Consider the following 24,500-nt stretch of genomic DNA (forward strand, 5'->3'; position numbering starts at 1 on the left):
GGACCCCTACCCAACGTCACCGAACAGGAGGGTCCACACATGTCCACACCACCAACAGAAGAGGCCCACAGTGATGACAGCACATCTGTCCAACTAGATCTAGATGACCAGCCTGGCCCATCGGGGACCTCTGGACAGTCGGTTCCCCTCACACTGTCACAGGCCACTACAGAGCTTCCTCCCTCTGGAAACACCAGCACAGCACCCACCCAGCGGGCCCATACCTCTGTCCCCAGCAGTGTGTCCACCACTACAGGGAACCCAGGCTAACCCACCACCCCAAAAACCACAGGGACCTGGGGGCAGTGGTAGTGGGCACTCGGTCCAGGGGACACAGGGGAACTGGGAGGGCTGCTGTGCAACAGGGGGAGGACAGGCCAAGGGAACCCACTCTCCACGAGGCCCTCTCCTCCATCATGGGAGCCTACCACCACTCCCAGGAGACGAAGGCAACGGTACTGGCCAAGTTACAGTAGACCCAGCGGCTGCAGGAGGCACAGTATTTGGGCTTCAGGGAGAAACTCAGAACCATCAATTCCACCCTGGACACCATCGTAGGGGTGCTGAAGGAAGTACTCAACACCAGGAGGGACACTGTGGCACAACAAGGGGCCCCTGACACTAGCATGGACGATGAACTGCCCACCACCTCTGCCGGCGCTAGTGGACAGCACGCCCCGCCACAGGACCACCACACCAGCACCCCACCCCCTGCAGAGGGAGAACCACCCCGCAAACGGTCCCTGAGATCCAGGACAAAGACAGAGAACGATGCCAAGACCCCCGCCAAGAAATGAGACCACCCTGAATGTCATCTTTCTGTCCCACTTTGTCACCCTGTCCATCCTCAAACTGCCCAAGCTCCACTTCCTATGCCCATTTGGGCAATGCACCTGTGAGACTAATAGACTGGACTCTGCCATGGACATTCCTCCACCATCCCCCCGCACCATTTTACAACCCCCTCCAATATTGAGCACTTGAAGAAACACCCTTAAAGCACAAAACAATCTGGAGTCAGTCTGTGATTTCGAAATTGTGCATTAGCAATTACAGTGACAAAATGCTCTTTCAATTGTAATGGCAACATACCTATGTCACACAGCTCTAGTCCATGAGGAAACAAATCAGATGTCACACAGTGTGACCCACATCTGTGAAATTGTAAGGGAAAGTGACAACTCAGTGACCATACACTGGGTGAAAACGACAGACAGTAGAGAGGTAGTAGTGTTAAAGTAGATGTAGTAGGCAGGTCTGTACTCTTACCTGTGTCTCACTGGAAATATTGCAGGATCACCGAGTTCCTGTTGTCCATGTCCTCTTCTTCTGCTTCCTCGTCTTCACTGTCCACAGGCTCTGCAGCTGCAACAACACCGCCATCTGGACCATCCTCCTGCAGAAAAGGCACCTGTCATCACAAAGCTAAGTTGTGAAGCATACAGCAGGCCACGATGATCTGGCACACCTTCTTTGGTGAGTAGAATAGGGATCCACCTGTCATATGGAGGCACCGGAACCTGGCCTTCAGGAGGCCGAAGGTCCGTTCTATAATCCGCTGAGTTCGCCCATGGGCCTCATTGTAGCGTTCCTCTGCCCTTGTCATGGGATTCCTCACTGGGGTCAGTAGCCATGACAGGTTGGGGTAACCAGAGTCACTTGCAAATGGCGAGGGAGAACTGTTAGACACACACTAACCTGTAGGGATATCCCCAGACACAGACAACCATTCCCACTGTCTTGCTTCCAGGTGCTCACCTAATAGCCACACCCGGTGCCTCTGGAGTTGACCCATCACATGAGGGATGCTGCTATTCCACAGGATGTAGGCGTCATGCACTGAGCCAGTGAACTTGGCATTCACATGGGAGATGTACTGGTCTGCCAAACACACCATCTGCACATTCATGGAATGATAACTCTTCCGGTTTCTGTACACCTGTTCACACCTGAGGGGGGGACCAAAGCCACATGTGTCCCATCAATGGCACCTATGATGTTGGGGATATGTCCCAGGGCATTGAAATCACCTTTCACTGTAGGCAAATCCTCCACCTGAGGAAAACGATGTAGCTCCACATGTGTTTCAGCAGGGCAGACAACACTCTGGACAACACGTTGGAAAACATAGGCTGGGACATCCCTGATGCTATGGCCACTGTTGTTTGAAATGACCCACTTGCAAGGAAATAGAGTACTGACAGCACCTGCACTTGAGGGGGGATTCCTGTGGGATGGCGGATAGCTGACATCAGGTCTGGCTCCAGCTGGGTACACAGTTCATGGATTGTGGCACGGTCAAGCCTGTAGGTGATGATCACATGTCTTTCCTCCATTGTCGACAGGTCCACCAGCGGTCTGTACACCGGAGGATGCCGCCATCTCCTCACATGTCCCAGCGGACGGTGCCTATGAAGGACAACAGCGAGCACATAGTCAACCAACTTAGAGGTACGTACCCACAGCTTACACAGAACACGAATCATAATCCGAAAAGTGGCCTGTATGTGTGTTGAGGCCTAGGTATGTGTGACGCAGTTAAAATTTAAGCCATGTGGGCCCCTGAAATGGCGGCTGTCTGACCTGTAAAGTGGGACAATGGGATGTGAGGTAACTGCGCTGGCGTTGTACACCGTCGCGGTGCAATGCTGAATTGTTTAACATTGGACCCTATGGGTCCCAGGTGCCAATGACGATGTACGCCAGCGGTGACGGTACGCACCGCCGCGGACGTGACCGCCATTTTCTATCTGTTCAATCACTCGATACCTGATCTTTGACAGGAGAGGACCTACACTGCAAGTGCTGCTGTGACCTCGGTCTGGAAGAGACAATGGCTCGAGTGTCTGGGGAAAAGGCCCCTGCCTTCACATCGGAGGAGTTGGAGAAACTCGTGGATGGGGTCCTCCCCCAGTACACACTACTCTACGGTCCTCCAGACAAACAGGTAAGTACACTGGGAGCATGCTGTATGGGCTATCCCTGTGTGGAGTGGGGTGGATGAAAGATGGGGGGGGGAGATTGAGGCGTGCATGAAACGACAATGAATGCATGTGCCACATGGCAAGGGTAGGGATGGGGGCCAATGACTGTGATGGTGTAGTTGGTAACAAAATTTCTCTTCCCCCTGTACAATTCATGTAGGTCAGCGCCCACCAGAAAAAATATATTTGGCGTGCCATCGCCAAGGACGTCCGCACCCTGGGGGTCTACCACAGACGGAGCACCCACTGCCGGAAAAGATGGGAGGACATTCGCCGCTGGAGCAAGAAGACGGCGGAGGCTCAGCTGGGGATGGCCTCCCAATGTGGGAGGGGTGCCAGTCGCACCATGACCCCCCTGATGTTCAGGATACTGCTGGTGGCGTACCCCAGTTGGATGGGTGCTTGAGGGCATCACAGCAGCAACAAGGGGGCGAGTACACTCTCATCCTGCTGATTTTGGGCGCAGTAGAGGTGTCTAGGTGGGGGAGGTGGGCTGTGGGTTTCCCTAGGCCAGGGCGAGTTTAGTAGGCAAGGTCCCTCCGTAAGGAAGGCCATGTGGCACCCACCCCACCTCTGTAGAGTGCCAAGTACACCTAGTCATGCCCCTGTGTCATCCATGTGTGCAGATGTTGTCCATAGCTTTGTAGGCCATGTTCCAGGGATTGAACAGTGGAGCCCAAGAGCGCGGCGTGGTGCAGGGGGCTTCTGTGTCTGTCGTGTCCGCCAATGGTAGCGGTAATGCATGCACTCAACATGTCTTTCTTCTGTCGCTCCCCCTTTTTGTGGTCTCCCTGTTCTTGTGTGCATTATCATCATGAGGCGGAGGAGCAGTGGCACCAGAGCAGGAGGGAGCTGCATCCCACATGGCCCTGGAGGGTGACACTACGGACTCGGAGTTCACCAGTGGGACGGAGGGCAAGGGGAGCTTCACAGCGGGGACAGGAGCTGACACCAGTGACACAGACTCGTCCTCTGATGGGAGCTCCCTTGTGGTGGCGGCAACATCTGTGCCCCCTGCATCTACAGGTACAGCCGCCACCCCCCCTACCAGCACCGCCCTCCTAGCAGCCCCACAGCCTTTGCCCAGTGCCTGCTCACTCAGGAGGGTGGGCATTACCTTCGCCCCAGGCACCTCAGGCCCTGCCCCAGTCACCCCTGCTGCCCTCAGTGAGGAGGCCATTGACCTCCTCAGGTCCCTCACTGTTGGGCAGTCTACCATTTTGAATGCCATCCAGGGTGTAGAAAGGCAGTTGCAACAAACAAATGCATTTCTGGAGGGCATTCATTCTGGTCAGGCAGCCCTTCAGTGAGCTTTTCAGACTCAGCACTGATGGCAGCCATTGTCCCTGTCTCTAGCCTCCCCCCTCCAACTTCCTTCACCCAGACCCAATCCCCTGTACCCCAGCCTATCCCAAGCACACCTTCAGACCAGCATGCACACACGTCAACGCACAAGGGAAGCTCAGGCAAACATACGCACCACACATCCCACAGGCACTCACGCAAGCATCAGACACATGCAGACACACCAACATCCACTGCCTCCACTGTGTCCCCTCCTCCTCGTCTCCCTCCTCCCTCCAAGTCTCGTCTACACTCACACCTGCATGCACTACATCTACAGCCACTACTGCCATCACCAGCACACCCACCACCACACCCCGCTCACGTGCAGTCACCACCCCCACTACCATTCACACGTCCCCTGTGTCGTCTCCCAGTGTGTCTGTGACGCCACCTCCCAAGATACACAAACACAGGCACACACCCACCCAACAGCCACCCACCTCACGACAGCCTCCAGCGCATGCACCTTCACCCAAAGTCACCAAACGAACACCTCCTACAACCACGACCTCTTCCTCCACTCCCAAACCCCCTCCAGCTTCCCGTCCCAGTGTCTCCAGAAAACTTTTCCTGTCCAACCTAGACCTCTTTCCCACACCTCCCCTACCCCGTCCGTCTCCTAGGTCCCGACTCTCCAGGTCCCAACCTAGCACCTCAGCCACAACATCTCCGGGACCAGTGGTGCCTGTAGTCAATGGAATCTGCAGTGCACCGGCCACCAGGGCAGCCAGTGTGGCACAGAGCCACAGCACGGACAGTCCCCCACCTGTCAAGCATCAAAAGTTGGCCAGTGCCCGGCTGGAGAGGGGGAAGACTCCAACCACCAAAGCCGCTCCCAGGGGTCCTGGTGGGAGTGTGGAGTCAGCTGCGACACCTTCCAAGGTGGGGAAGGGCCACAGGAAACCCGGCAAGTCAGGGAAGAGCAGCACGGCGGAGAAGACCGACATCATCCCTGCTGCCCAGGAGACCACCGCCATCATCCCCGCTGCCCAGGAGGCCACTGCCAGCACCTGCCCTGCTGCCCAAGAGGCCACCGCCAGCACCTGCCCTGCTGCCCAAGAGGCCACCGCCAGCACAAGCCCCGCTGGGCTAGAGAGGATCGCCAGCACAAGCCCCGCTGGGCTAGAGAGGACCGCCAGCACAAGCCCTGCTGGGCTAGAGAGGACCTCCAGCACAAGCCCCGCTGAGCCAGAGAGGACCGCCAGCACAAGCCCCGCTGGGCTAGAGAGGACCACCAGAACAAGCCCCGCTGAGCTAGAGAGGACCGCCAGCACAAGCCCCGCTGGGCTAGAGAGGAACGCCAGCAGCTGAGTCATTGCAGAGGAACCCACCGCCTCAAGCACTGCTGAACAGGGCACCGCCGCCTCAAGCACCGCTGAACAGGGCACCGCCGCCTCAAGCACCGCTGAACAGGGCACAGTCCGTCATGAGCAGGATGAAGCACTCTGGACACCATGCCCCCTCCAGAACCATTGGAGACTATCATCCACTACCTCTGTCCTTAGCAGGATGAAGCACTCTGGGCACAATGCCCCCTCCAGAACCAGTGGAGACTGTTATCCACTTGAGAGTCTGTGGCTTTGCACTCCCCAGGATGGAACAGTGGGCAACCCAGCCACTGTAGAGACTTGAGAGACTGTGGCTTTGCACTCCCCAGGATGGAACAGTGGGCAACCCAGCCACTGTAGAGACTTGAGAGACTGTGGCTTTGCACTCCGCAGGATGGAACAGTGGTCAACCCACCCACTGTAGAGACTTGAGAGACTGTGGCTTTGCACTCCCCAGGATGGTACAGTGGGCATGTGGCCCTCTCGTGGATTTGGTGTTGTGCACTCAACCGGCTGAGATGCCCCCCCTTTCCCTCCCCCTGAGGTGCCTGTTTTATTGGTATCTGATGCCCCTGCAGTGTTCTCTCCGTCATGGTCGGGGATCTTGTGTGGGCCTCGCCCATACCGTGTGGGCCCAGTGTTCCACGGACTTCATTGGTGCACTACCTGGACTACTAAGCTTGGTGTATATTTTGTTTATAGTGTATATATATATTTTTGCGTACTTGCTTTTAATATATTACAATGGTTACACTCATTTCCTTTTGTCTTTGCATTCTTCCGGGGGGGTTGGGGGGCGTAACTGTAATGTATCATGCTGTATTGGTGTGTGTGTTGTTGTGGGTGAGGGTGGGGGTGTTGCGTGTGTGTCCCTGTTTTTTCCCTCCCCCCTCCCCTGTGTTGTAGGTGCAGTACTCACCGTTGTCTTTGCCGCCGGCGTTCGTGCTCCTGGTAGAGGAGCAAGAAGATAAGGGTAAAGGCAGGATGTGCAGCTCTGGTTCCATGGCGTCCGGATTCCTTGTGGGGTGTGTAGAGGTGAGCGTTTTCCCTTCGAAGTCCTGTTTCCGCCTTGTTTTTGTCCACAGTGAATCCGCCCCGGAAAAGGTGGCGGATTGGTAGGTTGTGATACTGTGGGAAATACTTTGTCTTCCACCTGTCTGTTGGTGGTGACCGCTGCGCTGTTTGTTTGTACCGCCGTGGCGGTCGGAGTGTTAAAGTGGCTGTCTTTGTCGGCGGTTTACGCCACGGTCATAATTGCAATTTTTTTACCGCCGGCCTGTTGCCGGTCTTACCGCTGCTTTAACACCGTCCGCCAGGGTTGTAATGACCACCTTTGTGAACATTGTAGGTCTTTGAGATAGACCCCGGGGTAATGTCTGCAGTCCTCTGGTGATGGGGGTTTCTTAGTGTTGTGACAGTTTGAAAAAAGTTCTTGGAGCAGTTTGTAATTCTGAATCCTGTTGGAAGTATTGATGGGGAAAGTTCTTGGAGCAGTTTGTAGCTCTTGATTCTTTCGGGAGTATTGATTTGGAAAATTCTTGGAGCAGGCTGTAGCTTTTGCTCCTGCTAGGACTGTTGGTGTGGCTGCTGAAAACGTGGTAGCCTGCTGTAGAGGTGGTGCACTTGGCTGCTCAATTGCAGACTTGTTGGATAAGGGCTACATGTACAAGACCTTTTTCTAGTTGCAAACAGGCTGATTCTCAGAATTGGGCCATTTGAGACTACAAAAATGTTTTTGGGGATGTTCAAAGCCCAAATTGTGATTTAGTAACTTGCTACCAAAATCACAATTTGGGTATTTCCATTCGGTATGAGGGAGGGGCATGTTGAGGGCGTCCCCTTCTAATATTGAATGGGAAAGGTATGTATGAATGTTTTGCAACCAGAATGCAGTCTCAAAACATTCACAAATTACTGCCAATAGAAAGTAGGTGGTAAGCCATTCACAAATGGAAAGGGGTCCCCAAGGAACCCCCTTCCCCTTTGAGAATGAATGAAAAAATATTTTTGAAGAGCAGGCAGTGGTCCCATAAAATGAAACTTAAGCGTTTCATTTTTTTCTTTTTAAACACATTCCGTTTTCCTTTAAAGAAAGGGCTGGGCTTAAAAAAAAGAAAGATTGGTTTATTTAAAGCAATCACAGACATGGTGGTCTGCTGAGCCCAGCACGCTACCATCCATGAGATGGCTGCGATTCCTAATGGGTCGCAAATTGCAATCTACTTCATTTATATTCATGAGGTAGAGTTTCATTAATTTGAAATTGCGATTTGCATGAAATCACAATTCGCAGCTCACAGTTTCAAACTTTAGTACATGTGGCCCTAGATTTGGTTTATTATTAAAGAAAAAACATTGCATCCTTGCATATATCATAGGCAATTATTTCTTAGGGGTTTCTGTGCTTTTCTTTTGGAGGTGCGTTTTTCTTCCACACTTTATTACTTCATTTGCACAATTTTGTGTGCAGCATCAGATCAATCAGGGTATCTATTTTGAAGAAAGTTGGTTATTATTCATGGACACATTCATTTTTATGGGCTGTTGGGCTCCCCCCTCTCTGTGCCTGATTAGGTGTACAGCAGTAAAGCATTTTGTTACAGGGTGAACTCTTGAGCATGTGGGTGATTTTAGTTTATGAGCTAGAGCTCTGTGGGTGCCTCCAGCTCTCCAGTATTTTAGTGTGTGAAAAGTGGTGTCATTGGTGCGACCAGTGTCCTTTTACCTACACATGCGTGGGTAATGTATAAAGGGGAAGTGTGTCGCAACTGCATGTTTGGTGATCGCAACGTGCCCTAAGGTCATGTGACATGCAACATGACCCTCCCTAAAGGTGCCAGGTGTCTTGGCTATACCCTTTTTAAAGAGGCTTCTTTTGGGCTAGCTTTGGGCGTCTTTCAATCGGCATTTAAGCGCTTCCCTATATATTTTCATGATCTATTGTTGGGCCTCTGATATTGCGGTGTATGAAATCAGTATTATTGTTTCCTCCAGACAGTGTTTGTAAGGCCTTGTGTTAGCTGATTGCTAGGCCTGATACAGGGTGAGCATACCTCTGCATTTGATTCTACTTGGAGCTGTGATGGATCTCTTTGGACTCCCTTTCCCTAGGCACCCTCCTCCCCCTCGGACCATATCTTTCCCCTGGGTATTTGGACCTGCGGTTTACAGCTGTTACTTGAAAACTTTGAGGGAGAGGAGAAGTAAAAGTATTGCTGCCTGGAGAGTCCGATTCAAGAAAAAGAACTCACTGAAGCTTGCCTAATTTATGGTAATGGGCTGTGACAGCTGGTTGTTGTGATGAAATCTTCCATCTCTAGTGATTTAGCGCCATGCATGTGCTGTGGAGATTAGGGGGTCTTTACTATCAGAATCCTATGGAAAGTCTGGCTCCCGGCACTGAAGGATAGCTTCAATTTGGAACTTAAAGGGGGCCTCCATTTAACTGGAGGCCGTTAAGCTCTCTGGGGGCTCTATTGTTGCTGGAACTACACACCATAGGGAGATTTTGGTCCCAGCTGGGTGCCTGAGAATTTGGACCTTCTGACTTGGTGACTGGAACTCACCCCAATCGACTTGTTGATGTGGGGACCTGGGGTGCCTGCTTATAAGCACTGGTCGGGGAGCCCCCCTGCCCCTGCCATCAGACTGCCCACCCACTGTTATGTGGTCAGCCAACCCTGCCCTGGGGATCAGCAGCAGAGTTGAGACTATGCCTCACCGGCACCCTGAATGGTAGACTCTAGTGAGGATACCCGATTGATAGAAAACATACAGCAGCGCTTTCTTTTTTTAAAATGTTCGTACAGTGAATTTTAAGGTGTGTGTGAAATGGATGCTTTGCATCTGGAGTATTAAATTTTACTGCACGTTTGGGTTCTGCAGATGTGTGAAGGTATTGCTTCCCCAAACAGCTACCCCACACTGCTGTGGTTGTGTCCCCGTTCCTTGATGGGCTGGGTTCCCTGTCTGTGGTTGCTGTTGCCATGCATTTGCCCAACTGCTTGACCCCTGTTGCAGTGGTACAGCGGTGCGTTGATTTCTCTGCGGTTGAGTATATGATGCATTGAGGTTTCCGTGGGTCTGGTTTTGTGGCTAGGAATTTTGCAGGGCTTGGCCCCAGCGTATCAATTTATGCTTGTGATATGCTTTTAGCTAGCATCTGTCAGTCATGTGGCCCATTCTGCGAAAACAGTAACATTGCATAAGGTCTGCTACCCTCTATGGTTTCTGCTATTGTAGCTAGTTTGAAACCCTCTGGTGTTTTGCGGTAGAGCTCCCTTCAGAACTTGTGCCATTTGCACACATGCAACCAACCTAGGCCCCCTTAAGGGCGGTCTTTTTCAATTTGTGTTGGACCAACATAGCAGTATCTCTCTGGGCTTTCTCCTGTTTTTCCCAGTCCTTTTCTTGTTTTTTTGTGATAATGTAATATGTGAGCTTGTATCTCCCACAGGGTTTGGTGTCTAGCTCCACTACGCTGTCCAATCCACTTTGTATTTCGATGGGCAGCCCCTTTTTTAAGGCTATAGTAAAAGAATGCAACCTGGAGGTCTGTATCTGTCCTGTCTCTTGTCCCCATGGTTTTTTCATCCTATCTAAAAATTGGTTATGGCCTACCCAGGTTTCATGGTCTCTTCCATTAACCTTCCCATATCTGGGCAGTCAGGGAACAATTCCCCCAGGGCCGTCCATATTTGGTGCCTGTACCAATTGAATTGGCCCTGTCATGCTGGGTGTCTGTCAGCGTGATTGCTGGGATGATGGTTCAGGCGAACACTGTGTTAGTCTATTGACATTGTCTGTTGCTAGGTTTATTCCTGCAGTGTTCTTCCCAAAGTATGAGATCCATTTTCCCGACCCATCCAACAGTGGTGGTAATTTGGTCCTTAGCCCTTCTTTATCCTTCTGTGCCCATGGCATATAGATGGTCCTTGATGTGCCCTTCTGTAGTAGTGGGTACATTTTGGCTGTAGGTGTTCTCCACTGGTTTCTCCCTAACATAGCGTTCCTATCTTCTTAGACAATCCTGCGTGTAGGGGAAGTTTCACTTGGAATATCCACCTCCATGCCTGATGCAGTCTTCTGCAACAGCTGTGTCCTCTGGTTCAAAGGATCCTTCCTCCTGCCAGGGTCTATCGTCAGGGTCTACTTCCTTCAGTCCAGTGGGCTCGCAGGTGATAAAATAGTCATGCAAAGATCTCACCTTCCTCTCGGGCCACTATTTCTCTTCGGGTCAGTTTGTCTCTCCTGCGCATTCAGGAGGAAGCAGCAGACGTCTTAGTCGCTGCTCTCCTCATGCACACACAAAGGTGTCATCTTGGCTCTCCTGAGTCTAAGCTGAGTTTGTACCAGGCTACTTTGGTCTCTTATTTCCTGGTCAGCACCTCTCTTGCATTGAGGATCTGGTGAGACAGGGACCCCAGCTAACCCCTGCTTTCCTCAGGTGGAGGGTGCGCTGCTCTACTTTCTTGTGTTTTCAAAGTGAGAGCTCTCTCTCTTTTCCTCTTTAGTTTGCATCTTTCCTCTAAATCTCACCTTGAATATATACATTGTTCTGCACTGTTCTTTTTAGTTGGGACCTGCCCTCGAGCTTGCTTTCTGTTGTTCCTTGGCTACCTGAGCATACCCTATGGCACCCCCTTGTCATTGGATCCTGGAGGACTGAGACCCCTTTCCTCACCCTCACTAGTTGTCTCACTGTCCAGAACTGCTATAGATCTCCATCTCACTTGAATATGTTCATTGGAACCAGTGGGAGTGCTTTTTCTCCGTGCAGTGGGGGTTTGATAGGCTGAATGTGACGTATGGGAGATCAAAGTTAGGGGAGCTCTAGCGCTAGACTAGAGTGGCACTGGGATTGCCTGGTCCTGCTGGACTGTTAGTTTGTTATGCCTAGATCTAGCAGTTGTTTTTTGGTAAGGGCCCCTTCGGTTCCATTGACTGGCGGATTGGTTTAACCCAATGCCAGCAAAGCAGTCATCTGGGAGAGTACCTCCATTCCTGCATATGGCGGGGGAGGTGCAGATGCCTTGCTTGCTGAATCTGGGGTAGTGTTATTGGTCTGGGCCCCCTTGAAGATGGCCCATAGTTCTAATAATGCTTCTCTCCTGTCCTTCTTTTGCCCTGCTTATTTAGTCCGTAAGTGTGTTCTTGTGTGTTCAATTATGTTAGTGTCCAAGGTTCCTTCTTTTGGCCAAGGAAATGCGCGTGCCTTAGTGTGCGAGTGCCATTTGTGGCAAAACTTGTTAAGCTTTTCAGCCTGTGTGAGGAACCTGGTTTGCATGTGCTTTAGTGGCATATCCATGTTAAGTTGAGTAGGTTTTAGGGGTTAGGTACACTTCTTCTTGTTAAGATTCTGAGGGAATCTTAAGTTATACTCTCTAGTTTTTTCTGTTTTTCTTTTTTAGGAAATCTTAAATTCTACTCTTGTGCCCTGGTTGTGGGGAAAATATATAAACATGAGGATTGCTAGTTCTCACTACTTTACTACTCTACTATGAGTGCAGCGCTATTTATAGATGCATCAACATAAACATTTTACAAGCATAAACCAACAATGCACATGTATATATATGCATATGTAGGGTCAGAACCTGGAAGAAAGTGCAATTGTTAATTCAAATTTCATGAAATTTGGCATCAAAATAGCGGGCCTTTCTTTGGTATCAAACAGCAGTTTGTGAAAATTAGCAATCCCCTCATAGCACATTGAGTCATCAATAAAACACAATACTCAAGAAAAAACACAGTTGTCCTAAAATTACCAACACCACAATATGAAAAAATGCATCATTTCAATTAAATAAAGCAAAACAAGTGGCAGCCATATCCTTTCCCTAATGTCTGAAGTAATACCCTATAGTACACCCAGGTGTCATGCATACCAGCTGTGGAGGCACAGCAGTCGAAGCGAAGAACACCTCTCACTCCTTTCAGATACCAACAGTGTTAAGAAACTGATGGCACTTAGAAACCCTTTTAAGCTATGAATAAGATTGATGTGTCGGCCCCATATCATAGCCAGAGCCCATGCATACCATCTGTGTCACGCCCAGTGGTCCAAGCAATGAACCCTGAATCACACCAAGGGGACAAGCGATCAACCCTGTATCACACCCAGGGGACAAGCGTACCATCTGTGTTTTGTTAAGCAGTCGAAGCAGTCACCTTGTATCATACCCAGAGGATAAGAGTACCATCTGTGTCATACCCAGTGGTCCAAGCGATAGACACCTAACAAAATTGTGTACCATCTTTGTCATGCCCAGCAGTCCAAGGGACAAAACAATATTCAAAACATCATTTCTGCTTTTCTATCATGCTGACTATCGACAAAAGGTGCCTTCCGTGGGTTACGTCACACACCAAATGCTGGGGCTAGCGCTCTGATGTAGTCTCTTCCTCTTCTGACAGCAGCTTCAAGATGGACCTCCGACCGCAGATTCAGCAGAACGTCCAATCAATTGCAGCAATATGTCACCTTTCTTGTGCAAATGTGAGTTCATCTAGGAGGGGCCCTCTTCCTTTAGTTGCAGTCAGGTACGATGAATCAATCAGCTCCTATGTGGCTTGCCAAAATGTTGCTCATATGTGAATTTATCTTGAAACAAAATGAAAGACAGGAGGTATTTGGCAAAACAGGAATGGTTCATTCAATTAAACATTACAACCAGGAGAGCAGTTACAGAAACTGGGTCTGAAGACTGTCTCTCGATGTACAATCGATCGTGGTGTTTTTTTATTTCTTTAAGCGTCATAAAACAATTAAAACATTCCTGTTGAGGTGAAAAATGGGAACAGTTGTCTTTGAGTCATAAATAAGGTCGTGATAACATGCAGGTGGCCCTCGACCTGGCGTGGACACAATAATGGTCAGTGGGTATGATGTCCAGATGTCCGGCCTGAGGGGCGGATGATTGCTGTGTATACTGTGTGTGTTGTGTTCTGATTGGCTAGGTGTTCCTAGGTTCTTGTGGCATTTGACTTTATGGTGGTTTGGGAATGCCTGCATCCCTCTGGCCATTTTTGGCCTGTCTCCTGGGACCATTGTGATTTTGTTGTGCCTATCTGTGGAATGGAACTTGAATTTCCTGTACGTACATTTGCTTGCTGTCTATGTGCTGCCCTCCTGTGACCTGTCAGTCAGTAACCTTAGGTCTGGGTTTCAGAGCCTGCCTGACCATGTATCTTGGAGTCGGGGTTGTGGGGTGGAATAGCTAATAGTGATGTAATTTTGTTTGTATTTGTGATCATGTCATGATGCACATCGACATCGACTTTCCCAATATTAAAACTGGCTTTTCCCATTGAAGGAGGTATGACTTGCAGTTAGGTTCCTATGTCTGAAGTGCATCCCTGAGAGTGACATTGAGCTGAAGCCAATTGACGTTAAGGCCTTTTTTGGGCACAGATGCCAGACTTTGTCTACTTGGAGGTTCCCCACCTTCATCATCGACCCCACCAGGACACCATTCATCAGAACCCCGATTCGGATCCAGCTTGGAGCTTGCCCCACTGACAATCCGTCAATGCCCACCTTTACTCCAGAACAATTTCTCAGTCATAAGGTAACTTTTTGACTGGGACCTACGTGAGCCGTGTATTCGACCTGCGCTCAATCCCAGTCTATCTTAAACCTTACCTTTGTTCAGTCTAGCGCAACCAGTAGCCTGTAGTTGGCGCTTTGATAATTTGGTGCTAATATTTCATTCACAATTTTAAAATTAATCTCCCTGGTTCCTCTTATTAGATTTTTGCTGTTTTGGTGTCATTTTGGGCCAGATGTACGAAGCCTTTTGTGCCTCGAAAACTGATAAAAACGCAGTTTGCGAGGCGCAAAAGGTTGAACACGATGCAGAACCACATTTTGCGAGTCGTTACCGACTCGCAAAATGTGATTCCGACTCGCAAATAGGAAGGGGTGTTCCCTTCCTATTTGCGACCGCATCACGATGTAGAGTTGCTTTGTGACCGCGAAAGCGGTCGCAAACCAACTCGCAGTTACCATCCACTTGAAGTGGATGGTAACTCATTCGCAAAAGGGAAGGGGTCCCCATGGGACCCCTTCCCCTTTGTGAATGCTCACAAAAATATTTTTTCAGAGCAGGCAGTGGTCCTATGGACCACTGCCTACTGGTCCTATGGACCACTGCCTACTCTGAAAAAAACGAAACAAAAAGGTTTCGGTATTTTTTCTTATTGCAGCTCATTTTCCTTTAAGGAAAACGGGCTGCAAAGAGAAAAAAAACCTGCTTTATTTAAAAGCAGTCACGGACATGGTGGTCTGCTGTCTCCAGCAGGCCACCATCCCCGTGAGTGCCTAGACTCGCTATGGGGTCGCAAACTGCGACCCACCTCATAAATATTCATGAGGTGGGTCTTTGCGACCCCATAGCGAGTCACAGAAGGTGTCTGAGACACCTTTCTGCATACCAGTTTGCGAGTTGCAATTTGCGAGTCGGAAGGACTCGCAATTTGCAAGTCGCAAATTGTTTTGTACCTACATCTGGCCCTTTGTTCATTAAAATATTCTCTATTTACATAAACTGGAGTAGGATTTTTATTGTGTTGTCTTGTTGACTTTTAAATGCTTTAATACTTCTAAATGCTTTACACATTTTCTCAAGCAAAGCTTGTCTCTTCTGTGCCACAGCTACCAAAGGTTGAGCTCAGGTTTAAATTAGTGAAACCTTTACTGGACGTATGAAGAATAGTGACATAATTAATTGTGGTGGACTACCATTCATCCAAACAATAATCCACTTTCTCACAGGTGTTACTTGCTGAAGAATGTCCATGAGTAAGACCTGCTTACTCTTGAAAAAAATATTGTTAGATTCCCAAAACTTTTCTCGAAGAGTAACCATGTATTATCATGGAAGTATAAGTCACATGCATTCACCAACAATATTGTATGAATCAGTACTGTATGTTCAGCTATAATTCACACAAACAAGAAACAGACTCGGCTATTCACAGAAAAAGCATTGTTACTCAGGGTCCATGACATCACTTACAGTAAAGGTGTGGAGATCTTAGTTATTTATTAGGCAAGTTAAACAAGTGAGAGACAAGATATCAGCAAAGGAGTGAAAGAAAATAGATCACTGGGTATTACCATTGCATGAAATTAAGTAGCACTGTTAAATAAGATGATTGTGTGCAGAGTTCATGTCTGGTTTGGGGAAGAGTGTATGATTTTCATTTGTCCCCTGAAAACCGTGTTTGGAGGTGTTCAGGTCCCCTTCCCGCCCCAGTGGATTTCTGCAAACTACCTGCAGAAGCAGAAGCAGATTTCTGATCACCTACAGGCTAGGAAACAGTGATGAGTTTGTGAATGCTCAAAAATCCTCCCGTCTGTGGGGCACTCACAAACTCATGAGGTTACCCATGCCTATTTGAAAGCCATTGCGTGGGAGTTACTCCTGTGTTATTATGCTCTGTTACCACATACAATTATGCAGGAGTCAAGGGATTTACACCTGATAGGTATCCCCTTGTGAATGTCTAGTATGCGTAAATCTGATGCATGTTGGTAAACCATGAACTATGAGCTATGAATGGGTACAAACATTCATTAGGTCTTGGTTACAGACAGCTTTAACTATCTGTTGGCAGACCTATGATTTCTAATACATATCGTGTAGTAAGAGCAGGCCTTGGGTTTGCCCCTTAACCCAAACATGGCCTTTTTGATCTGGGACCTATTGGCTTTCCTATTAGGGCTGTTTTATTTATGCACACATTACTGAATCAGCAGCACCTTCCGTTACCTTGCTCAGCCCTTCAAGGCCTCCATTTGTGATGCACAGCTCCATCTGACCCTTGTCCGGACTATAATTGACAGTTGGAGGATTATGGACCAATATTTGTAGGTCTTTTAACCAGGATACAAGAGCTGGAATTCTGTAACAAAAATATGCATATATGAATAACCCCACTAAATGCTCCTAAGTAAGAACAATTAATTTCAACACAGAATGACACTGGGCGGTGGCATATTGGAAACACATGTTAGTGAGTATGCATTGTTGCAGACAGAGAGTACAAAGGGAGTCATTTATACTTGTTAACAGTTCTTAACTTGATACCCAACCACTTAGACATACTTAGTTAGAAAGCCTTCTGCTATAGTTGTCCTTTGACATGTAAGAAAGACTTCTTTTGTCACACTGACATCACTAGCTATGAACAGACAGAGCACATCAATTATATACAGAGACAGTTCATACAACTCAGATACATGTGGAATAGGTAGAAACAGAAATGTTGATGAACAGGAAATTCTAAAACAGCCTTAGAGAAAAAACGTAGGACTGGCCTCAAGAATTAACTCCATGAAATTATAATGTACTGTTGATCTACCGAGTCTTACAGTATTCATGATCCTGCACAGCTTAGAGAAAGGCCACTATCATGGAATACCAGGTAAGGCAGTTGATGCTCAGTTTTAAAGAAAAGTAAGGATAAACTTATGGATGTTGAATGTGCCTGTAGTGTGGCTCGTACAAATACAACTCACTGCGAATATCATATGCAGGTTATGACACCATGCTCCCCCAGTAAAAAAACATAGGTGCTATATTTAGTTGTGAATCCTCCAGTGGCTGTAGAATAAATTACGCTGAAAGATCTAACAGGAAGGATAATTTTAAAGCTATAAAGTTTACAATATAATATGGAGAATAATCTCCTCTAGGGCATTTGGGGTCGACAATGTCTACATCTGATTTAAATGTCCTTGTCTTTCAACATTTGAGTATCAATATTTGATATGTTCCATGCAAAAGGCACCTCATTCTTTCTTCTACCTGTTTTAGAACCGGGGACATAGGACCTGATTTAGATCTTGGCAGAGGGAAAGACTCTCTCACACATGTGACGGATATCCTGCCGCCTTATTACGATTCCATTATTTCCTTTGGAGATCATAATATGGTGGATGGGCTATATGTCAGGAGTGTTCCCTCTGCCAAGATCTAAATCAGGCCCATAATGTTTATGAAATATGAAAGGACATGCTTCTGTTAAATAAATGTTTGATTGCTTAGGCCCCCCCTTTGCAGGTTACCATTACCTCCTTGTCTTTCTCGCTGTGATGAATAACTAAAATGAGGCCCTAGAGGCTCCCTTCACAACTTCCTCAAGCTGTAAAAAGTCCCCAGCCCCCTTACTTTCTGTTCCTTTCTTGTGCTAATACCTTTGGGAAGGTGTGGTGTGCCTGCTCCAGGGTGACCTACTCCGTTTTTCTGCCTCGCTGTGCCAGCCTGACTGGTGGTTGTAAGGAAGGTCCTCCGGTGTAGTTTTGCCTACATGTACTTTGAAGCTAGCATACTGGGAGTGGCACGGAAGGAGGGGACTTGTTTCTGCTGTGTGGCTTGCCTGTCTGCAATGCTATAGGTTGAGTACACACATCTGTCTCTCTCGCCTCACTGCTTCTTGGTTTAGGAGTGGGGTGCCTCCCTCCAGCTTGCAGGGGACGTGTTTTAGTTGCTGGGGAGATCGGGACTCCTCAGTAACAGTGTCAGGCATTACAGAATGTCATTAGGTAAATTCTAATTGGTGGTATTTTTCTGCTGTTTTTGTGGATTGGAGCTTTCACCAGTAAGTCATGGTCATAGGTTCTTGTTTTTGGTCGGAAAAAGATTCTTCAATGAGGCTATAGTTTTATGATGTTTAAAGAAGGTCTGTATTCAGGCGGATTTGTATGTGTGTTACTATGGAGGCTATGGAGGGGAGACAATCTACTAAAGGACGGTGTTCATAGTCTCCTTCTGCAGAAGAGGGTGACAGTCAACAGGATATACAAGGTATGGGTGCAGGTTGTGCCTGTATGGTTGGTACTGTTTCCCCTGTCAGTGCTTGAAGTCCAGGCAATGATCAATGCAGCAGTAGCTAATGCTTTGGCTACTAAGCATAAATCTAAGAAGGCCTCCATCTCAGTTTGACAAGGGACCAGATTTGGATTAATCTGGAGAGTTGGGACCTGAGAGACAGGTGGTGGTTGGAGGTAAGTTTATATCCAGAGATCAGCTGTTTTATCGTCTGTCTCTTATAAGAGATAGCTTAGGTATAGCACCTCCGCTTGTGGAGGGGGCAGCTGAGGATCGCTTTCTGCAATTTGCAAGGCCTGCAGCACTGGTATTGCCCTTGCACCCTAAAAAAAAGGATGCCATCTTCTGGTCATGGGAAGAACCTCAGCACAGCCAAATTCCACGTTGTCTTCAGAAATCGTATGCTTTGAAGGATGGGGAGAAGGTTTTAGCCATTGTTATTAAAGTGGATTCCATCCTGGCCCCACTGATTGGCCGATCATCTTTGAATCCGGGTGACTGTTTTCCCTCAGATCAGGTGGATTGCAAGGTTGATGGTGGCCCTAAGAAATCTTTTGTTTTCTTCTAATCTGGTTCTGAGAGCTGCATCTTATGAGGCCCTGACTGCACAGTCTTTGGTAAAGCATTTCAAGGTTTTAGTTGATGCTATGCAGGATGGTTCAGATTTGGCTGATGTTCTGATGTACATGGAACAATAGTATGGAACAATGGTCAACGTTCCTGGCAGATGTTTCACTGGACATTATCAAGGCTGCCTCAGTGGCTTTCTCATCTGCAATCACGGCCAGGAGAAACCTCTGGTTGCAGGACTGGAGGGCGGACCTGGCAGAGAAATCTTCTTTTCTGAAACTACCATTTGAGGGTGGCAGGTTGTTTAGTGTGCAGTTGGATGAGCTTATCATAATGTCCTCTAAAGACAAGGAACATACCTGGTCTTATAGAGCATCTATTGACAAATCTGCAAAGCCTTGGAATACGATGGATACTAGGGACTCCAGAGACATTTCTTGTAAGGATTCCAGCTCCTATTTGCCCACTAAGCTGATGATTCAGCCCCAGAGGAGCAAGCAACAGGATGTTAATGCTGAGGCTGGGCATTTGAATCAGTGATCCTGACTATGGCAGTTCTTGAGATCCAGGTCTTGTGGGTGGCTGGGTGTAGGAAGCTGGCCTGGTGTGTGGTGGGTACCTAAGGTACTTACACCTCATACCAGCTCCAGGAATCTCCTATTAGTGTAGTGTAGGGAGTGTCTAGAAGCCAGGCTCTCTAGAGGTAACTGTGGATGAGCAGCCAAGGCTTATCTAGGAGACATGCAAAGCTCCTGCAATACCACTGTAGTCACACAGCACTTACACACATGAACAAATAAACTCAGTGTTACAAAAATAAAGGTACTTTATTATGGTACCACAACACTAAAATTACTATAGGGGCAATACTTCCTTAGGATGTAAGTAATACACAAGTTCTATACACTAGTTGTCAGAAATAGGCATAAGAATAGTTAGAAAACAGTGCAAATAGTGTAAAACACAGTAGAGAATAGTGGAGCTAGGTAAAGCACAAACCATATACTAAAAAATGGAATGCAAGAGTGTCACCCTCACCCAGGTAAGTAGAGTGTGTAGAGAGTTGCTGAGGGTACCAGGAACACACAAAGGTAAGTACCACAACACCCCCCAACAACCAGGCAAGCAGGAGTAACTTACTAGAATTTCCCCGGAACACCCACTTAGAAGAAAAGAAGAGAATTGCAAAACCCAGAGATGACTGCAAGAAACCAAAGGCGGATTCCTGAAGAGGAAGACCTGTGGAAAGAGGGAACCAAGTCCAGACAACACATCAGAGTCCAGTGGGGGCAGGAGCCCCTACCTACCAAGCTGAGGATTGCAGGAGTTGGTCGACAGTGAAAAAGGAAAGTCAGCACTGCAGCCCTGGAGTTGGAGTCGAGTTCCTGGAGGATGCAGGTGATGTCTCAAGCTGGAAGGAAGATTGCAGTCAGGTTTGCGTGTCCGGATTCCACCAACAAGCCTTGGCGCAGGCAAAACTCGTGGTTGGCAGAAAGTGGTGCTGCCGGGGACCACCAAGGCCCAGGAGGACTCAACCCAGGAGGGGGGTGAGAGGGGGCCCTCTGTGTTGCAGAGAGCCCACAGAAGCACAGGCAGCACACACAGGAGTGCAACATGATGGCAACACAGAACAAGTGGAGCCCAGGAAGCACTACAAAAAGAAGTCCCACGAAGCAGGAGAGTCACTCAGGGAGCTGTGCATCGCATGAAGGAGTGCTGGGGGCTGGAGCTACACAAAGACTGAAGACCCCTTGGAAAAAGTACCAACAAGCCTTGACAGCAACAAAGGACGTGGTGCATGAGGTATTGTCCTGCATGAAAAGGCAAGGGCTTACCGCCATCCAAGTAGGACAGCTGGTAGAGAGGACCATCTGGACCACTTCTGACCACCACCTGTGTTGCAGGATCCATGCAGCTCAGTGCAGTACAGACTGGTTTATGCAAGGAGGGCACCTTTGTCCTTCAAAGAATTTCCAGAGGCTCTTGGAGGCTACCCCTCCCAAGCCATGTAACACCTATTTCCAAAGAAAAAGGGTCTAACACCCCTCTTCCAAAGGAAAGGTATTGTTCTGCCTTCCTGGGCTTGAGCTGCTCAAGCAGCAGGAGGGCAGAAAACTGTCTGTGAGGTGGCAGCAGCTGGGGCTGCCTGAAAAACCTCAGAGGGCTGTGGAAGCAATAATGGGGGGTCCTCTAAGGAGCCCACAGAGTGCATGGAATCATACAACCGATACTTTGAAAAGGATTGGAGTATGATTCCAAAATGTTTGATATCAAACATGGCTAGGTTCGGAGTTACCTTTACATAGCTGTACATAGGTAGTGACCTATGTCCAGTACACGCGTAAAATGGCATCCCCACACTCGCAAAGTCCAGGAAAATCGGTCTTTAGTTTGTGGGTGTACCTCTGCTAGTGCAGGGGTGCCCTCACACAGAAGTACATGCACCCTGCCCTCTGGGCTGAGAAGGCCTACCATAGGGGGGGACTTATAGTGACCTGGTGTAGTGATCTATGGTGTAAACAGGTGCATGCAGCCAGTTCACACAGACTGCAATGGCAGGCCTGAAGAACCCTTTGCATGGGCTCCCTGTGGGTGGCAGAATAACTGCTGCAGCCCATAAGGATCCCCTGGAACCTCAATGCCCTGGGCACCTGGGCACCATATACTAGGGACTTATATGGGGGCACCAGTATGCCAATTGTGGGATGAAATTCTGTGGTAACAATTACCAACAACCAAATTTAGGGGAGAGAGCATAACTACTGGGGTCCTGGTTAGCAGGTTCGGGTCCCAGCAGACACAGTCAAACACACTGACAAAACAGGCCTAAAGTGGGGGTAACCAAGATAGAAAGAGGCTACTTTCCTACATAACATCCCCCCAAACCAAGGACAATAAGGCTAAGCTTGGCCAGTTGAGACTTTATTGTCTAAGTTGTGATAAGTGGAGATTAGTTCTGAAGTAGAGTGGTTACTCCCTTTAGCATCCGCTATGTGGTCCCTTCCCTGTGGGGAGGTCAACCACCCTGTTTGGTTACTTCTACCTGAAGTACAGTTAAACAGTGGACCCTGTGATTCCCTATTTTTAAAGTTTGGTAAGAATTTTAAAGTGGGGCAGGAGGACTATCCCTGGGTCCCTATGTTAGGACAGGGCTGCTGTTCTAAGGGTGTTAATGCCAGACAGGGGTGCTGTCTGAACACTATTAGAGCAGGGCAAAATTGTTTTCCAAAAGGCTGCAAAGGAGGACAGGGCTGCTGTCCTACTTGGGGTAGAGCAGGACAGGATAACGATCCCAAGGGCTCTTCATTAGGACAGGTTTGCTGTCCCTAGGTTTTAAAGGTGCTAAAGTTTCTCTGGGAGGGCTGAAGGGTTGCTCCAAGTTTTGTAAGACAGGGCAGGGTTGCTGTTCTGTCTTAGGTTTCTCACAGAGAGGTACTTTTACCTCTGGGAGATTAGCTGTGGTAGCTTTAGGCTCATTTGGTACAGGCTCCACCCTGAGGGTGGTATCCTCCCTCAGGGGAATGTTATCCTTAGAGGGAGGGTGGGAAGGGGATAGTTTGATATCTTGCATGCCTGTGTTTGTAAGAGTGTCCTGGGCCATTCTTTCAGACTCGAGGGCTCCTTCCCTATTTTGCTTTTTAGTCTCTTTGGGGATTAAAGGGAGCAATTGTTTGGGGATGTCCAGCATGGCTGCACGGGCAAGCCCAATCTGATGTCTCTAGGTCATTCCCTAAAAGACACTCAACAGGTAAGCTAGGTGAGACTACCACCTGTTTAGAGCCAGTAACTCCACTCCAGCTAAGTTGTACTACAGCTAAGGGGAGGGACTGAGTGGAGTTGTTCACATCAGTGACTTGGTAATAGTGACCAAGTAGGTGTTGTGCAGGTGACACTAAGGTGGTAATTCCGAACTTGGTGGCAAATCCCGCCGAGTTCAGTGCTGGTGGTCTAAAAAAGACCACCAGCGCGTTGAAGACCCCACCGGCCACATAAACAACATTCCACTGGGCCGGCGGGCAGACACAGTGTTTCCGCCAGCCGGCCCAGCGGAATGCAGAGCCTGTACATTGACGCCAGCTCCACATGGAGCCGGCGGCAAAGTAGCAGTGCGGGCGGTGCAGTAGCACCCGTCGAGCATATCACTGCCGTAAATCGGGCAGTGACATGCGCAACGGGGCTGTGCACGGGGCCCATGCGCTGCCCCTACTAAGTGCATGGGCAGTGCAGGGGCCGCCAGGGGGGCCCCGGGTCACCCATTCTGCCAGCCTTTCCCCAATAGGCTAAACCTCCAGGGAAAGGCTGGGGGAAAACAGGTACATTTTCTGGTGGGGAGCGCTTCTTGCAGCGCTGCCCTGTCGGATAAGTAACTTTGCCAACGCCAGGCTGCCTGGCCACGGTAGCCAGGTAGTGGTGGAGTTCCGCCTGTGCTGGTCTTGCCAGGAACATAATATGGCGGTCCGGACCGCCATGCCCGTGGCGGTAATTACTGCCACTGCTGGCATGGCGGTCCGGACCGCCATGTTCATAATGACTGCCTACGTTTTTAGTAACTATGGTGATACTGGCACCTGTGTCCCTGTAGTCCTTGGCCTCAACACCCTTTATCCGAATGTGCTGCTTGTACTTATCCACATTAAGGGGACAAGCAGCTAGGGTGGCAAGGCCAGTGCCACCCTGTGAGTCAAAAACTGTCTTTGGAGTTTTTACACCTACCCCAGTTTCTATGGACCCAAATGTGAAGCCAACTACACCTTTGGATTGACTATTGTCCCACCACTATTACTACTACTACTCCTGCTACTAGGGGCACTAGGAGTGAAGTGGAGGTAGTAGTGGTGGAAGGCTCAGGGGTTTTACCAGGACAGGATTTGCCCTGAAAGGGGGATTGGTAACTTAGCTGGGTGACCACCTATCAAGAGGGGGCTCTGATGTCACCTGCCGCCACTGGCCACTCAGATGCTCCCAGTGTTCCCTGCCAAACTCGAATCCAAGATAGCAAAACCCAGGGACCCTCTGGACAACCTCTGAGCACCACCCCTGGGGTGGTGATGTACAGGGGAGTGGTTACTCCCCTTTCCTTTGTCCAATTTTGCACCAGACGAGGGAGTAGGGGTCCCTGAACCGGTGTAGGCTGCTTTATGCAGGGAGTGCACCAAATGTGCCCTTCAATGCATTGCCAGTCGCTTGGGAGGCTACCCCTCTCAAGCCTGTAACACCTATTTCCAAAGGGAGAGGGCGTAATACGCCTCTCCCAAAGGAAATCTTTTGTTCTGCCTTCCTGGGCTTGAGCAACAGGAGGGCAGAAACCTGTCTGAGAGGTGGCAGCAGCTGGGGCTGTCTGGAAAATCTCAGAAGACTGGAATGGCAATACTGTGGGTCCTCTAAGGAGCCCCCAGAGTGCATGGAATCATACAAACAAGGCTTGCAAAAGCTTT

General features: G+C 48.9%; 1 protein-coding gene across 1 annotated transcript in view; it reads right to left on the reverse strand.

Annotated features, from left to right (window-relative positions):
* The window catches only part of LOC138304344 (kynurenine/alpha-aminoadipate aminotransferase, mitochondrial-like), a 439,058-nt gene that overhangs the window by 234,291 nt on the left and 180,267 nt on the right, over positions 1–24,500 (reverse strand). Inside the window, exon 4 of the mRNA XM_069244319.1 lies at positions 16,435–16,567. Within this exon, the coding sequence (XP_069100420.1) occupies positions 16,435–16,567 (133 nt within the window). The remainder of the gene's footprint in view (positions 1–16,434; positions 16,568–24,500) is intronic.

Source organism: Pleurodeles waltl, chromosome 1_2, assembly GCF_031143425.1.
Source record: "Pleurodeles waltl isolate 20211129_DDA chromosome 1_2, aPleWal1.hap1.20221129, whole genome shotgun sequence".
Taxonomy (NCBI): Eukaryota; Metazoa; Chordata; class Amphibia; order Caudata; family Salamandridae; genus Pleurodeles; species Pleurodeles waltl.